The 18,447-nt window shown below is 36.5% G+C and overlaps 1 protein-coding gene across 6 annotated transcripts in view; it reads right to left on the reverse strand.

Annotated features, from left to right (window-relative positions):
- Nucleotides 1-18,447, reverse strand: part of FAM13B (family with sequence similarity 13 member B) — an 89,240-nt gene that overhangs the window by 10,877 nt on the left and 59,916 nt on the right. For 3 of the 6 annotated variants that reach the window (XM_008059280.2, XM_021712999.1, XM_008059275.2), the window contains 9 exons: nucleotides 14,029-14,093; nucleotides 11,823-11,871; nucleotides 11,262-11,409; nucleotides 6,246-6,456; nucleotides 5,503-5,632; nucleotides 4,795-4,876; nucleotides 2,390-2,619; nucleotides 464-547; nucleotides 155-250 (listed from right to left, as the gene is read on the reverse strand). In XM_008059280.2, the coding sequence (XP_008057471.1) occupies nucleotides 155-250; nucleotides 464-547; nucleotides 2,390-2,619; nucleotides 4,795-4,876; nucleotides 5,503-5,632; nucleotides 6,246-6,456; nucleotides 11,262-11,409; nucleotides 11,823-11,871; nucleotides 14,029-14,093 (1,095 nt within the window). Of the gene's footprint in view, nucleotides 1-154; nucleotides 251-463; nucleotides 548-2,389; nucleotides 2,620-4,794; nucleotides 4,877-5,502; nucleotides 5,633-6,245; nucleotides 6,457-7,916; nucleotides 7,983-11,261; nucleotides 11,410-11,822; nucleotides 11,872-14,028; nucleotides 14,094-18,447 lie in introns of all 6 variants that reach the window. The other 3 variants (XM_021712998.1, XM_021713001.1, XM_021713000.1) reach the window with 3 other exon arrangements.

Genomic DNA, 18,447 nt, shown 5'->3' on the forward strand with positions numbered 1-18,447 from the left:
AGTTTCCTATTTTGAAATCAGTAATCTCACCTTACAATTCTTTCTAACTTGGCTGTGTATTTCTCCAATATACCACTATAATTATATATACTTTTTTTTTGAAGAGTACACCTTAGTAAAATACACTAGAGAAATATCTGCTTGATTTACTTACAAGGATAGGAGTGATGCTAGCTCTTGTCAGCATCTGTTTTACAAGCCTGTATCTATCATAGAGTGGTTTAACAATGTGCCTTTCTTCCCTGGTCACCTGAAACAAGAAAAAAAGGAAATTGCCTAGTCATCATAAATCTAAACTGTCCAAAACATTAAACAATGAATCCCTCCAATGTCAAATTTTATATTAAATAAGTAGTCAGTCCCCCAGTCATACAAAACAGCTCTGAAGAATGTAGGCCACAAAAGTGATTCATGCTCTTTTTTAAGATAGAAAATAAAATCTTTTTAGCAAGAGAGACATTACCGGCCTTCCATGTTGACTTTCATAGTAAAGAAGACTTTTCTGAAGAGAAGTTTTCTCTTCTACCAAATGATCCTTGGTCATTTTCTGGAATTTAAAAAAAAACCTCTATTGGCACCACTATTATTCTCTTACTCTCACAATGTAAATAATTAGGTTGAAAGGGCAGACCATCAACAATCTGGCCTAGGTTAATGGAGCCCTGGCTTATGGACCTATTGTTCAGTTTCCTATAGGATTCTATAGGAATTCTAATAAGTAGGTACCAAACCCATCTGACGGCTTGATTTTTATTTTATCTGTATATATTATGAATACTGGCTTGGGTAAATTACTTAGCCTCTTTGTGTTCAATATCCGCATCTGTAAATTGGGAATACGTCATCCTACTTCAAAGGGCTCTAATGAAGATCATATGAGTTAATAAATGTAAAGTATTAATAACAGTACCTACCCAGCACACAGTACACATACATAACTGCTTGTTATTTTAATGTTGTACATTTTATTAGCATATGCACATACACATGCACAAATTTTATGATTTCAATATTTCTCCCAAACTATTAAGAAATCTGTCAGCAGTATAGTGGAAAAATCCTGGAAAAAGATCAACAATGTCAAGTTGTGACCTTAGATTTCTAGTCTATTCAGTTTCCCTTCATCTGGGTTGGCGCACTCTACACTGCAATGCTCTTCTTACATCTTTTAGTATTCTAATTAGCAGAGGGGGCAGGATTTTCCAAATGTACTTGTCCACAGACAATCTCCACAGACATATAAATCTGGGAATTCCTGCCTACTCTATTAATCAGAACAAATGTATCTGTCTCCTTTGTTTCATAGGCTCACCTATTAACATCTCAATGAACCAATATTCCACAGAATACCCTTTAACATTAGACCAAATAAACTTCCTACTTATTCTAGTACTATTTAATACTACCCTGTCTCTCACCAAAGTGAAGTTAAAGATAAAACAATTCACTGGATAATATCTTCCTATAACAAATATCACTTTATATTATATACAATCAGCATAGGATAGCTGAGTATAGAATCTGAAAAATATTGTGATTTCAACCTCAAGCTTTAACCTTAAACCTAGCACAACATATATGAATAAAGCTAATCCAATCAAAATCACTTATGGGGGAAGGGGGAAGGGCAGATATTAAACTTAAAAGCAAAAGAAAAGTTAAGGAAGAGGAGGGACGAAAATTACGAATTCATCTCTGTTCGGGGGAAAGAAAGGCTCCGATATTTAGATCATGAGAGAGGTGAATTCTGTTGTCAAGATAAGAATGTGCATCAGGACTCACCATTACCTGGACAAAAGAGACCACCTACCCTCTCCACTCTCCTAGTAAATCTCACCTGATATATAATTTCGGTTACCAAGTCCTCTTTGACCAGAACTGCCCCAGGCATAGGCTTTACTAAGTAAGAGTAATGATTCCTCAAAAAATAAAATTCATTCATTTAATCCTCATAACAACCATATCAAGTTAGTATTATTTTAATAGACACAATCGCGTCCATATACATCATAAGGTTGTTGAAGGAACTGAGTAGCAGAATGCGTATAATAAACCAGTCAATGTCTGGCATAAGCTAAGAGCTCAATACATATAGCTCTTAGCTATATGTCAGGATTCAAACTCAGGTCTGTTTCATGCTCCTACACACTCATCTTGCCAACTGCCTCCAACATAAATGACATGATCAGAATTCCAGTTTTTTTAGTTTTATTACTGTGACTCAATCCCTGAAAAATTCTGTACTTCTGGTGTGTTGATAAAAGCATGTTTCTGAATCTGCAAACTTGGGGAACAGACTTAGGCCAGTGAGACTACCTGAACATCTCCAACCTGCTGTAGTAATTGCTTCAGGAATTTTAAGTCTGGGCAGAAATAGCAGCTCAATTACCTTGATATCTTCTGGAAGACACCTCTCAACACGTTTTTCTTTCAGTCTTTTCAGAATAAGTTCAAGCGTTGCTTCCTTAGATGGTTTTTTCTCCTTCTGAACAACCCTGGATTCATCTTCATTATCTTCCTCTTCATGGTCTAGAGAAGAGCCAAAGCTTTTTGGAAGAGTGTTACTACGTGGACGTGTCTGAGGTACAAATTCTCCATCAGAACTTCTGTGCTTTGCATCTACATTTCACAAATAAAAGGACAGATCAATAATAAGCAAGATATGCAATGAGAAGGCATATATCAATAACACACAAGCTCAGATATTTCAAAGTCACATAAAATATTTAAATTATATATACTAGAAAACTAATCTATTCATTGTTTTAACTAATAGTCATTTAAAAACCACTATAGATAGAATAAGATGCTCTAATAAGCACTGGAGATACAGTAGTAAACAAAACACACGTGGTCTCTATTCTCATGCAGCATACATTAAGGAAAGTAAGAACAATAACCAAGTAATCAGATTTATAAAATCATTTCAAAGAGTGCTAAGTGCTATAAAGAAGATAAAACATGACAAAATCACAGTGCTAAAAGGAGTGTTCTTTGTGAAGGAGCAAAAACACTGGATGAGACTGACAAGGCCTTTCTGAATGGTGTCATTCTAGTTGAATATGAAATGATTAGGAGCTGGTCTAGCACAGAAGACCTAGGAGAGGGCATCTGTCCTCAACTGAAGCAATAACCACTGCAAAGGTTCCAAAGCTTGACATGTTTAAGGAATAGAAAGACAGAGTGTGCAAGGCCTTGGAAGCCATAGTAAGAAGTTTGGACTTTATTCTTGGTAGAAATCCACTGAAGAACTTGAACAAAAGAGAGAAACGCTTTTTTTTTTGAGTCAGAGTTTCACTTTGTTGCCCAGGCTGAAGTGCAGTGGCTGTCTCGACCCACTGGGCTCAGGAGATCCTTCTGCCTCAGCCTTCCAAGTAGTTGGAACTATAGGCATGTACCACACACCCAGCTAATTTTTTTATTTACTGTAAAGACAAGGTCCCACCAAGTTGCCCAGGCTAGTCTCAAATTCCTGAGCTCAGGCAACGTCTTCGCCTTCCAAAGTACTGGGATTACAGACATGAGCCATCACACCTGGCAACATGCTTTTTAAAAGATACTTTGGCTTCTATGCAGCAGATAGACTGTAGAACCATGAAAATGGAAAAAATTGGGAAACTAGGAAGCTAATGCTAGTCAATTTAGTAATAATGATTAGTAATACAATCAAGGTAATGATTTTCACTAATGGCTGGCAACTGGCATTAAACAGGGAAATGTTTAACAGAATTATAGGGGAAAATAAAGAAATATTTTAAAGAAGAGTTAAGAGAAATTATCTTAACCTTAAACTCCATGACAAAAGGGACAGTGTCTGTCTTGCTCACTGCTATACCCCCAAGTTGTCCACAAAGTACTTGGTACATAAGAGATAATAAAAACTTTACTGAATAAATCCAAATGCATAAACCAAATAATGCTCCAGATGATAAACCCAATCTTGGCACAGATAACTTTTAAAGTATTAATAATTTTTTAAAAGTATATTCACTAAACATCCATAAAGTAAATATTCCTTAACAACTGCTATACTGGGCTGACATCCAGAAATGTAAGGTCTAGTTTAAAAGACTTATAAGTTAGTCTCCATAGTATAAAACAATACACTAGGATTAGAATTCTCACTCACAGATGAACTATACACCAAAAAAATCCTAGTAAAATACCTACCAATGGTCAGGCATGGTGGCTCATGCCTATAATCCCAGCACTTTGGGAGGCTGAGGTTAGAGGATTGCCTGAGCCCACGGGTTCGAGACCAGCCTGGGCAATTTGGCGAGACCTCATCTCTACAATAAATCAAAAAATTAGCCAGGCGTGGTGGCGTGAGTCTGTTGTTCCAGTTACTTGGAAGGCTGAGGCAGAAGGATTGCCTGAGCCTAGAGGTTGAGGCTGAGGTGGCCATGAGCATGCAACTGCACTCCAGCCTAGGTGACAGAGTGAGACTCCAATAAAAAAAAAAAAATAAGTAAAAAAAACCTACCAAGACCCAAAACTGCTTAATTGAAATATATTTCAGATAAGCTTCATAATATCAGTATACCTATGAATATATAATCTAGGGTAACTTTCAAAACAATATTACTAATAAAAACACAAGAAAGATACTTTCTTAAACATTTTTAAAATGCAAATATAGGCTGGGTAAGTCTTTTAAACTGAGCCCAAAAATTGGAGGCTGAGATGAGCCATGATCGTGCCACTGAACTCCAGCCTGGGTGACAGAGTGAGCTTCCAACTCAAAAAAATAAATAAATAAAGTGCAAATACATTACAAAATGGTACATCATATACCTTTAATTTGTTTCCGCAGTTTGGTAAGCTCTGTCATCCATTTTAAAACCTTTGGATTGGCTGCAATATCACTGTAGGAGGGCTGAAAAATTAAAAGGTAGAATCACTGCCACTTTTGTGGTAAGCAATGGTTATGCTAATTTATGCCCAAAGAGTATTTTATAGTTCCTACAGCATAGATCTCACTCAATCTTCATTCCATCTTATTTTATTTTCATAAGATAGAGCAGGATATAAAATAAAGCTCTCCCAGAGCAGGGTCTAGTAACTGGCAGATGCCAGATTTGAATATAGGACTCTTCCCACTTTACATATTCTAATTATTTAAACTCTTTCCCCTTTCCCCTTACTTCCCCTCACTTACTCTCCCCCTCCTCTCTTGGTACTTGTAGCTTTTGACGAATCAGAAGTAGCATAATTTGTCAGTGTGACATGCTTTGTCAATGTAAAGTACTTGCTTTAAAAATCCTAAAAGCTATTTTGCTAATGAAAATAGAAATAAGCCATAGTGCAATGGCAAGAAAACTGACCTGGAAATCAGAAGGTTAAGATTCTATATGATCTCAGATATATATGACCACTATTCCTCTGGGCATCTCAGATTTGTTCTTTCTCAGGATGGAGTTAAACTAATACTCTTGAAAGATTCTCCTCCCAATTCTAATATTAGACCCAGCTAGCTCACTTTGGGCAATGCTACAAACTTACCTTGCTATTTCTTTCCCTTTCAAACTGTTCTTCAAATTGTCTGATTTTTTTCTGAAGCTTCTTGACCAGCTGATAAGGTGTTCTGTCTTCTCTTTTTTCATCTTTTGAACTAAAGGATGATCTTCGAATCCTGAATTAAAACAAAAGGCCAACCTTGTGTTAAATTTTCAAGTACTAACACCATACCTCTTATTACGCAGATGATACACTATTACCAATAAGTATATCTTTAAAGTAAAATTAATACCCTAACACTAAAAGACAAGTAGCAAAAAGAAACACTGTAGTGTTACAGACCACAAAATTAGTTAATACAAGTAATAATGAAAACGATTTGGAATCATTTAAAACTGTTTGGAGAAAGACAGAAAATAAACAAAGATACCTAACAGCTCAAACTCTTTTAAGTGTTCAAACTGCACAGAAAAGTTTTTAACATTCATGTCAATTTAATGTTTTGATGAAAAACATTAGAACATTAGCAACTTGTCTGCACCACTTGTTGTTTCCTTTTCAGAGTTCTGTATTTCAGTCATGAATGAATAAATAAATACACTATGAAGAAATGTCTATTTAAGAACAAACCCCAAACACTACATTTCAATGAACTCAGAACAGGAGGGCCAAAGTTACAAAAATGTGCTCTAAGAAATACAGAAGAAAGCTTTGAAATGGAAGACTAAATCTTTCAAAAGACACACAAAAAAGGAATTGTCTCTCATTAGTACATAAAAATCATATACCTAGCAAAAGACAGTGCTTTAGATGAGGAATCCAACTTTTCTGGATCATGTAGGAAACGCTGGCTTTGCCCAAAATCTAAACTGCGGTGTGATAATACAGGAGGACAGTCCTCTTCCAATGGATGATGATTCATTCTTCCAGCTTGTGGAGACAGCTGAGCTTCTCCAGACTCAGAGTCCTCATGCCAAGATTTAAAAGCAGGAAATGGCTCTGTAAAACAAATGCAAGGGATAGTACCATAGGCATCTTGATTCCACGTAGGAAAAAAGTCACAAGATATCAGCCATATGTTTTTTAAATCATATCATTATGTACTGGTTCATAATACTTATTATATATTTTTTTAATGAAATAAGATATACATAAAGCCTCCTGTAGTTTAAAATTATTCAAGCTTCTTTTAGCCCAGAGTTCTATTTTCACATACCTTAAATGTCTGAACCCAGTGGCAAACCAAGAAAGGACACTGTCAAGCTCTTTAAGATATAATTTAATTCTAAAATTGCTATTTAATATAATTCTAACTTTTCTAGAGATGTTATATTTTAAAATGTTTTTTTTTCAAGCAGGGAAAAACTCTTACTTAGAAACAGCAAACACTCAGTAGTCGCTAGTTAGAAATTTAATTTAACAAACCAAATGATGCCAAGTGTATGAATTGTCCCTTACTGTCAAGTAGCTACGTTAAGAAGATGCAGAAGCTCTTCTCAACGCTACACAGTACATTCATCAAATGGAGCTCTCTGACTTTAGAAAAATTCTAACATTTCCAAAGGAGGAGCTAACTCACCTGATAGCACCTGGCTTCTAACATTAAACTGTGGTGGTTATCTTTCGTTATGGGATTCCCATGTATAATATACATTTTAATATTAAATACCCAACAGTATTATCAAGACAAAATTTAATAGCACTAGATCTTAAGTATTTTATTGGAGTTATCCTGCATGCTCTCAAACAAAACTGTGTTAATATATTTGATGTCTTTACATATATAAGGTGTGACTACATACAGCACACATATAGATCATACACACAATACACAAGCATCACTGGAGTATAGGAGGGGGGAAAAACCTTTCCTATCCATCAGCTTTTTTTTTTAATAACTAAAATTTTAAATTTTGATGCTATGGCTATTAACAATGGCAAAAATGAATTAAAGATAGCTTGACAGTGTCAAAATTCAAGATGTTTTTTCTTCACACAATAGCTAAGATTGCTTCCTCAGTGATTTAGTTTAACTTTATGCATTCACAATTTAAAGCATTACCTTATTTTCAGAGTAATAAGAACATAATTTAGTTTGTTTCTGAAGTCAAGATCAATCCGATAATTAAAAATTGGATACAAAACGTGCAATCCCACCATAAACCCAGCAATAAAGTGATTTTCAAAGCAACCCTTGTACCTGTGTCCCAGCAAATAAGAAACAGGTAAAAAATATATATATATGTGTGTGTACATATATATATATATGTGTAAAATTTATGAGAAATATCCTATTTTTAAGAAAGGAAAGAAGTAATAACAACTTTTTCTGGGCATTATTTTTAACCCAGAACAGTTTCCCTAAAATATGGGGACAGCAGGAGAAGGGCTTACTAAAAAGACAAACAAAGTGAACCATAAAGAGGCAAAAAAACTAAACTATGGTGAACCATACTTACCCTCCCCATCTCTCTGCAGATGCATTGTTTTGAAATCAATGAGGGGAAAAGTGATAGGGCATGACGCTAATAAAATGGAAAAAATGGCAAAAAATACTAAAGTGAACACACGGCACAGTCAGAACAAACCATACACATAACAACACAAAGCCAAAAATACCAAAAACATTTCCCTAAAACCAGTTAGGCATTCTGCTCAAAAACTTTATTCAAAGAAATTACTACTAACCAAACTTTAACAAACACAAACATACATTTCCATTTCAGCAAGCAAGGCAAAAAAAAAAAGTAGTGCTACTTTATTAAAACTCAAACATAAAACAGAAGAAATGGAATTCTCAAGCAGATACTGTTTGAAGCTTTTCAGTGTAACTGATTTGAAAGGAAAAAAAATCTCTGTGTTTGCTCTTTGAAAAGATCCTACTGTATTTCATTCTGGAGTTAGCAGAAGACAATCTGAAGAAAAGATGGTGTCCACTTCCATTAAAAGCCAAAACTTATTCAACAGCTCCTACAAATTCATACTGATGACAGTCACGTGTTACCTGCTTGCTAACTACTGCATTCTGCTGACTATCCTTTGAGTGAAACAAAAACCATATACTTAGGAAGAGCTAGGTAGGCCTCTATCTGGAGTCACTCCACTTCTCTACAAAGAGGCACATCAAACAAAGTATGTCTCTGATTCCAAGGTATCCAGGATCTAAAGTAATTTGGCCTCTTTTTCATTTAGAATATCCTAACTCCTAATTGTGGAAAATTGATGTTCACATTGGTAGCAAAGTTGGAAGGAGCAACATGTCTACTAACAGCCACTCTACCAAGCACATGGATGGTTGATGGCTGGGGAGTTCACTCAGGTGTCTCTAACCATTGAAAAGTCACTGACCCCTCTTCCAGAAGAACAAGCAGGAGGCCTACATGGAGAGACTTGCCAGGGCAGCTCAGGCATTGAAAATCAAGGACCAGCAGTCCACAGGTGACCTCCTTTCCCTATACCAAACTGTAGGAGCTGGATTCTGATGGGGGAAAAAAGACTTTCTAGTATGAGGTTCTTCTTGGGGGAGCCTTAAAAAAGCTGAAGCAAGACAGAGAATGTCCAATCTCCTCAGACAATAAAATATAATTGCTCTTCTATGCTTAAAACTTAAGAGCAGGACCCCCAGGCCAAAGATAATAAAGGACTGTTCATCTCCATCATCTAAGAGGAAGAAGCAAAGGTGCTTTATTAGTATTCCAGAGTCTTCTTTCAGAGACTCCTTTTCTACCAAGGCTCCAAGGGGTGCTCTGGTGATCCTTCCTTTTCAGTGATTATGCCACAATAAGTAACTAAAAAAGACATTTCATCTTCACTGCTACCATATACTAACACACCCCCGCTAACTCTGGGGAACATCTTCATAAATTACAAATGTCCTGAATAACCCAGAACAAAACAAATGAAAGACAACTTCCTGATTCAGTCTATGTTAAGACATATAATATGCCACTGGGTATGCCAAAATATCTAGACCTTAAAAAAGGGGGGTGGAAGGAGCCAACAATAAAGAGAGCACAATGACTTGGTTGTGGCTGAAAAAAAATGCCTTAGACCTTTAAAAAAAAAAACCTACATACCAGCTATAATCAGGTGAGTGGACTTTCAGTATCAAAAGGAGTCCATGGCACTGGCATTACCATTCCTGTTGTTATTGCCATATGTCATCAGATAACTTGCCAAAGGTTCATCCAAGTGAATGGATATGTAACTCTACTTAAGACTCCTGAGCTGTCTCACTGTCTCTTTGCCAAGGAAGATATATGATCCAGAAAGACTCCTGGATCCAAATTTATTGCTTGCTTTCCCTCCCCAACATTTTACTTGAAAGGCTACAAATAAACAGCAGAATTGAAAGAAATTTACAGTGAACATCATATACTAATCACCTGGAGTCTACCTTAACGTTTTACTATACACGCTTTATAACATTTATCCATCCCATTAACCATCTTATTTTTTCCATGAATTTCAGAGTAAACTGCAAGTACCAGTATTATTTCCCCATAAACACTCTAGCATGTAAATCATCCACTAAAGTTCAGTATTTGTTTACAGTTTTTGATTCTCTTGATATAAAAAGAAAACTTTATACACAATGAAATGCAAAAATCTTCAATGTGCATTTGCTGAGTTTTGAGAAATGCACATACCTGTTACTTGCTTGTGAAATTTAAACTTCTCTCCTTTGTACAAATTTTTGCCCCTCCCCCTACCATACCTTCATAACCTAATACAGGGATATGGTATAGAATTTGTTGAGAAGTGCCCTCGAAGATCTTTTTTTTAATAAAGTATTCCTGATGACCCTAAGGAAAAGGTAGTTACACATTTTCTGTTTAAATTGGTGAGATCCCCAAGCCCTAACACACTGGACTTCTAAAGACTGGGAGATAGCATCTGGTTTAACAAATAACAAAGCCCTGGCTAGGTATGGTGTTCCATGCCTGTAATCCCAGCACTTTGGGAGGCTAAGGCAAGAGGATTTTTCAAGACCAGCCTAGGCAACATAGCAAGACCCTGTCTCTACAAAAATTTTTTTTTTAAATTAGCCATGCATGGAAGCACACGTCTGTAGTCCCAGCTACTCAAGAAGGCTAAGGTGGAAGGATAGCCTGAGTTCGGAAGGTTGAGGCTACTGTGAACCATAATTATGCCACTGCCCTCCAGCCTGTGCCACAGAGTAAGACTACAATTCAAAAGAGTAAATGAAGCCGGGCTCGGTGGTTCAGCCTGTAATCCTGCACCTTTGGGAGGCTGAGGTGAGTGGATTGCCTGAACCCACGGGTTCGAGACCCGCCTGGGCAACTTGGCAAGACCTCATCTCTACAATAAATCAAAATGAGCCAGGCGTGGTAGTGCGCGCCTGTCGTTCCAGCTACTTGGAAGGCTAAGGCGGAAGGACTGCCAGAGCCCAGCAGGTCGAGGCTGCGGTGGCCGGGAGCGGCCACTGCACTCCAGTCTGGGTGACAGAGTAAGACTCCAACTCAAAAAAAGAAAAAAAAAAAAAAGAGTGAATGAATAAATAAACAAAAAACAAAAGGTTATCCTGAGTAATTTTATTTTTCTAGTATCAATTTTCAAAGTTAATGGATCAGATAAGAACTTCTAGTTCCCATGAGATGCTACCCTATAATCTCATTAGTATATTTCAGTAAAAATGCTCACTCATCAACTTATATAAGAGGGAGAAGAGAAAATTAAGATGAAAAAGGTTATCCAGAAAAGGGCAGTAGTCTTGTTACTGCTTAGGGTAATTTCAATTGCAATAAGATGATCAGGAAAATAATGTGTATGGGTAAAATTACCTTCCCATTTATCACCATCAGAAACAGTCTTCAGATCTAAATGTGGAACTTGGACACATGCTGCTTCCCCTTGAACACCAACACTTTGACCTCCTGGCACTTCTGATTCAGTGTTGGCATTCAAATCACATATCTTGCTACTAGAATCCTGTATTTTAAAATCAAGAATACATTTCACAACCATGGAAGCTTGTCACACCAGCTTAAAGACAGCCAGCATACATTTGTGTGCAGTCTTCATTAGCTTACTGTGCCTATACAGCCAACTGTCCCACTCCCACCATGCAAGCTATCTGCAAATATAAACATGCAGTTTTATAACATGTCTTACTGAAAGACAAAATTTGGATCCCAAATTCAGGAAAATGTTTTCATAACCAAATCTCTTGTAACCAAAAGTGACAAATTAAGTTGCCATTTAACTGTAAAACATTTGATGAGAGTACTTCTATTTACATCCTCTTTAAAACCAGCCAACCCAAGAGTTAAAGATGATAATAATAATTCATAGATTAAACCTAGGCAACTTTTTAAGAACTATAAGAGAAAAACAGTTCTTACCAGAATCAAGTGTGACAATTTATCACTGTCAAATAACAAATATTCTTTCCTAAAAATACAAGTAAACTTATTAGTATATTAAAAATAAAAAAGTAAGCATCATTACATATATCTTACCTAGATTCCCCTCTTCCCCAATATAGTTAGCATTTACAACGTGAGAAGAGAAAATGATAACTGGATGTATGCCCATTCTTTGGAGCCCTATATCTGAAAAAAAATCACACAATACTGAAAAGATCCACAGAATCTCTCAGGTTTAGAAAAATTAAGCAATGTTTCCCACTGTTCCCCCACAGCCAAAACCACCCCCCAAAATAAAAATATTTCTACCAGGAAAAAATCCACAGTAAGGTAGAAACCAAAAAGAATGAATGTACAATGGAAAAGATTTTGTAAAATAAACGTTTTGACCAAATAAATAGCTTTATTCTCCCCACTCTGAGACCTTCTTTTAAAGAAGATTTTTTTAAGGTACAGCTACGTCTTTTACTTTAAATCTGACTGTATTCTATCACAAAGGTACTCCTTCTAGACCATTCCTTCCTCAAAACATAACAATATACTGTTTTTCTAAAATTTCAATTCAACTTTTATTTCCCCAGAAAAACGAATCCCTATTTAGAACAAGTGTCATAGCAAGCTATCACAAATGAGCTGTACCAATTTTGCCAGTTCACAGAGTATCTGCTATCTATTATACAGCAGGTTATCAATACACCTACTAGGGAAAAATTCTCTTTCCTAAAGCTACTGCGATAATTTATCGTGACACATGCAGATGACACTTCTAACTAGCCATAACAGTCTGTGCACTCAGAAGACAGGTCTTGATCTAAATATGGCAAATCATCCCCTCATATACATAATTACCTTATTCTTGCTGAGCATGAGAAATGAACTAAATTTCCTGACAAGCTCAAAGGCATTCCTTTGCTTAGAGTGAAAGCAAATAGCAGGATGAGTCAATTCTACCCTAGCAGACTAAAAGACCTAATAGACCTAATCACCTAAATTGGAGAAACTTGAGTGTTAAACATGCAAAATGCAATCCACCTAACCAAGGTATTCTTTGGATCTAAAAACAAGTTTGCTAACCTATACACAAGCTGAAGAGGAAAGAGCTTTTTCCAAAAAGATTGAGTCCTCACTAAATGGATCCTTATTGTTCTACCAAATCCAGATGTCATCATTCTGGGGATGCCTGTTAATGTTGTTAATCTTATATCTTCAGCCCATAGCTTCAATACTCCCTGGGCTGGAAGAGGATCATTCCTGCCTCCTGAAAGGAAGCACAAGGAACTGCTGTAAGCAGAAAATCTGTGGACCTTCAGAGTATGAGGATGCTCCAGAGACATGGCTCCAAAGAATTTACTCACCATTAAACAGTTTCCTAGTCATAATGAAAATAAACGGTGGAATTAAACACAAGTTTGCCCTAGCCAACAGATTATCAACAAATTAAAAATGCCATTTGGAGTCTCTCAATATTTACCATCTAGCCAGTAACTTCATTACTAATGTGTTTTCAGACTTTAAAATCATCTTTCCTAATACTTTTTAGCAGCATCTTGAAGAATGAGGCAAGGGGTAGTAACAAGACCAAAATCCTACTTAATGACTTAAAACATTCTAGAAAGCTTCCTTTCAAAAGGACTCTACCTACTGAGATTCTACATTTGGTTGAAATGCTGATTGCCTCACTCTCTCTCTCTCAGTACAACTGGTAAAGGAGCTAAAAAGCAATAACTACATACATAAACTGTACTGGACACAGTTTATGAGTTCCAAGGAGAAGAGAATCAGTCTGTACATACTTGCTGAAGTAAATACATTCTCATCTCTCAGTTAGTTATCCACAGTTACAAAGTCATGAATTAACTCACTGATAAGTAAATTCAGAATATCAATAAATTCCCAATTGTTCTACAAATGAACTGAAAATTTCAGGTGCCCCCAAGAAAGCTTATGTCCTTTCCTCTGAATGTTTTCCAAGTTTTAACTAATGTCTGTTGGAACTTGTACAACTATAAATATTTGTGGATATTTAATAGGCTTTATGTCTAACATTAAAACAAAAAGTATGATTTTTTTTAGATTATCTAAACTGAATGTTTATGATGGATATTCATCTAAAAATTTTACCCCAAAATCTGTGAAGAATTCCAATTCTCAAAGTTAATTAACAACAAGAGAAAATGCTTACCTCTCAAGACAGCCATCTTCACTGTCACCATGGTCACTGCATGGCTCTAACAGTATACCTACAGACTGACAAAAATAATATCACCACTGTATTAATGGAGCTCCCAACACACAATGACAGGAAGTTGGCAATCTAAATTAGGATATTAGATTACAGGTTAGTCAAACACCACTCTTTAGCTATCATTTATAATCTGTAGGATGGCATCTTGTTTCACAGAGAGTAATTTATCTTTCCTCAAAGCCTGAATCATATGAAGTACAGTAGAAATTGCATTTCTCTCTATCCAGGTAATAGGTATCACTACTACTATCATCTTTCCTTAAAATTCGCTCCTCCATAAATGATGGTCTTCTGATCCTGCTTGCCAACTGCTGCTTGCTTTGTTTCTCCTCAGTCAGAAACAGAAAAGTCTGGTGACTTCTAACAGGCAGGCAAAACATACAAGAAAACTCCCCACTTTCCAATGAGCTTAGTGATACCACCTCATTCCTATATTCCCACCAAAATAAAAATTCTACCAATTCTAATACAAATGCCCTAAGCATTACTATAAAATGAGTAAATGTGTTGGTTTTTTTGATGACCATCTCTGAAATCAAAAGTTTGACAGTTCTTAGATTTTCAGATTCTTTAGAAAGTACCACTTGTCCAGTTTTGTTCAGAATGAAAGAAGATTCATAGTTATCTTTTTTAAAAAGTATTAAAATATTTCTTCCTTTTCCAACATACAAAGCAGTGAGGCCAATTGTCTCCCACTTGTCACACAAAATGTAAAGCAACAGAATAAACACAGAAACAGATGTGAGAATTAAGCAATCTTCTCTAAGTCAGAAAGGCATTAACAGATTAGTAAACACGTAAAACAAAGCCGCTCCTCAAGCTAAAAACTTTTACGAGAACAGTTGTCTACTCAAGAAAAAAGCAACCTTGTTTATTCTACCATAAGTGAGTTTAAGTAAATTAATATTTTTAGATTTCTCAGTTTTAATTTCTAATATGGTAAATATTGATAAATACACTTATGTAAACAAAAGCTCTTTGGGATCCTCAATATTTTTAAGACAAAAGCATCCTGAGACCCAAAATTTGAGAACCACTGATACAGAAATCAAACTTCAGCAACCTTTATGCTCTGCAAGATAGTTTTACATCCTGAAGGTTTCTGGGTACATGAAATAACCATTACCCAAAGAACCAAATTCAAGCCCCAATTCTGCTTTTCTCATCACAAATATGAGAATAACAATAATTTACTTGTCGACTTTAGATTAATTTGAAAGAATCAAAAGAAACAGCTTATAAGAAAAACTACCAACCTAGCTATACAACAAAAACATACTATTACTTCACTAACTCTTATTTAACCTACAATTGTTTTTTACTAGAAACAATTGAAGTGAATACCCACAGACATACTGCAGCCAGATTTAGGCAACATAATTCTTAAATTTGATTTTCAAACAGGGAAAAGGAGTAAACAAAAGGCAATGGGAGACAATATAAAAAAAAGATGAAGTGACAAAATTAAAAGCTGACAGGCCAGCAAGTAAAGGAGGTACATGAAATTTAGAAAAACAAGAGTCATTACAGTCAGAGTGTGGTCAGACCTCAATTTGACAGGGAAATATACTTTCTTTACAAACTAGCTGAAATGCATGTTTCATCAACTAAATAAATTTTACTTCCTCAGAATTCATGCTAGATATAACATTCCTTTGTACATACATAGAAAAGAGCTTGATTTTCTTCTAAAATGAAAATAACCCATACCTTCTCCCATGTGCCTTTCCACAAACACATCAGGGTCCACAAAAGGAAGGTTGAGGCACTCTGGTCTCAATTCAGGTAAACTAAAGAGCTTTGGTGGCAGCAGTAGCAGAAGTAGTAGGAGCAGTAGCCACAGCACGTTACCAATGTCTTAGGGGTTGTAAGGAATTACTGCGCCAAAAGTTAAAGCCTTATGGACATTTCCAGTAATTTCTCTCATCTCCATCTTCCTTAGTCATCCATAAATGATGCATCTACATTGCTTAATTTTGCATCTTCCCATCTCCACCTACCTATCTTTGCTCAAGCTAGTTACTTCTTTTAAATAGGCTAAATATCTCCACGCAATTCCCCACCCTTCATTTGCTTAACAAACTGTATGCAAGGGGGACCAAAAGACTCCAGAATTCATCTATTAAAAATTGTGCATTTATTCTTACATGTTTAAACTTCAGTCACCTTCAAAGTACCCTTCATTTGGTACAATATGCCTATCAAGACTCTTTTTCCACTGCTCAAAACAGTTTTTGAATTAGTCAATTTTTATGCTAAAGTGTTTCTGCTGTTTTTTGTTTTACTTCTTTCACAACAGCAAAATGTTTTCCTTTGAAGACTTTTTTCATTGAGGAAACAAAAAAAGTCACTCGGTGCGAGACTGGGTAAACAGGGAGGGTGGGGCATAAGGGTCATGCTGTTTTTTGGTCAAAAACTGCTGAACACTCAGCACAGTGTGGACAGATGCATTGTCATGGTGGAAAAACCAGTCACAGCTGGGCTCAGTGGCTCAGCCTATAATCCCAGCACTTTGGGAGGCTGAGGTGAGTGGATTGCCTGAGTCCACGGGTTCGAGACCCACTTGGGCAACTTGGCAAGACCTCATCTCTACAATAAATAAAAAATTAGCCGGGCATGGTAGTGCACGCCTGTAGTTCCAGCTACATGGAAGTCTGAGGCGGAAGGATCACCAGAGCCCAGCAGGTCAAGGCTGCGGTGACCGGGAGCGGCCACTGCACTGTAGTCTGGGTGACAAAGTGAGACTCTCACTCAAAAAAAAAAAGAAAAAGAAAAACCAGTCACTTGTTTGCCACAACTCAGGATGTTACTTCCACAAATCATGACGAAAACTTCTCAAAATTTCCAGATAAAAACTTTGGCCAACTGTTTGATCTGGAGGATCAAATCCCAAGTGTACTACAAGGGGCTTGCCCTCCAAAAGATAGTGCTGGGCTTTTTGGGACACCCCCTCTTATTAATATAGTTCAATCTAGCCCACTTTCTTCTATTGAATTAATGTGATCACAACTAATGAGGTCTCATGCCAGTACAAGTCAAATTGACAGGCATCTCTTCCTCTATCTGCTAGTCCCAAATACTTCTGGCCTCCACTTCTGAAATATGTAACTACATTCCAGCAGTTTCTCAAGTGTTTGCAAGATATGAGTAATTCTAAGTTTTGAGAGGGCACCAACAATGAAAGTGCCCTGAAATGAACAGATTTTATAAGAAGTTCACTGGTAAGTCCAGGAATTTTGATGTGAACTCTAAGCAGGCTATTGACTTTCATACAGTTTCAACCCCTAAAATAGCCCAAATTACTGTACAACTTTATCTAAAGAGAACAATCTCTTTGTATCAGACAAAAATCCTAAATATTTACTAGAGAATCCAGCAGCTCACTTTTAAAAACTTCAATTTACAAATTTAAAGTTTGAAGCATACCTGATATAAAGTTATCCAAAATATACAACTCGTAAAACTCAACAATAACAACCTAATTAAAAAATGGGCAAAAGACCTGTACAGACACCTTTCTGAAGAAGATACACACATGGCAAATAAGCATATGAGAAGCTGTTCAAGATCCTGTCACTAGGGAATTCAAAATTCAAACAACATACCACCATATACTCAGAAGAATGGCGAAAATCCAAAACACCAAATACTGGCAAGGATGTGGCATTCTCATTCACTGCCAGTGAATAAATGAGAAACACACCCAACTGATTTGAAATGCTACCTTTCTGATCAACTTATGCAGGCATTTAGTTCATTACTGAGATGGTATTTCAGATTGGTAGGGAAAAGACAGATTATTCAATAAACTGAGTTGAAATAACTAGGTAAACATCTAGAAAAAAAGGTGAATTCACTCTTCACATCTTACACTGTTTAATTCCAAGTCGATCAAATATCTAAATGTAGAAAATAAAACCACAGAAATCTTTTTTAAAAGAAAATTAGCTTATAATCTCAGAATAGAGAAGACCTCTCTAGCTATAACATAAAACCTAAAAAGACAAAAAGACTGATAAAGCTGAATGCTGTAAAAAATGGCCTTAAGACTGGATACAGTGGCTCATACCTGTAATCTCTCTGGGAGGCTAAGGTGAAAGAATTGCTTGAGCCTAGGAATTTGAGACAAGCCTGGACAACAAAAAATACAAAAATTAGTCAGGTGGTGGCACATGCCTGTAGTCCCAGCTACTTGGGAGGCTGCGGTGGAAGGATCACTTGAGTCCCAGGAGGTTGAGGCTGCAGAGAGCTATGATTGCGCCACTGTACTCCAGCCTGGGTGAGAGTGAGACACCTACTCAAAAAACAAAACAAGCCGGGCTCGGTGGCTCAGCCTGTAATCCCACGCCTTTGGGA

Source organism: Carlito syrichta, unplaced genomic scaffold (genome assembly GCF_000164805.1).
Source record: "Carlito syrichta isolate Samal-C Ts95f unplaced genomic scaffold, Tarsius_syrichta-2.0.1 Scaffold303986, whole genome shotgun sequence".
Classification (NCBI taxonomy): Eukaryota; Metazoa; Chordata; class Mammalia; order Primates; family Tarsiidae; genus Carlito; species Carlito syrichta.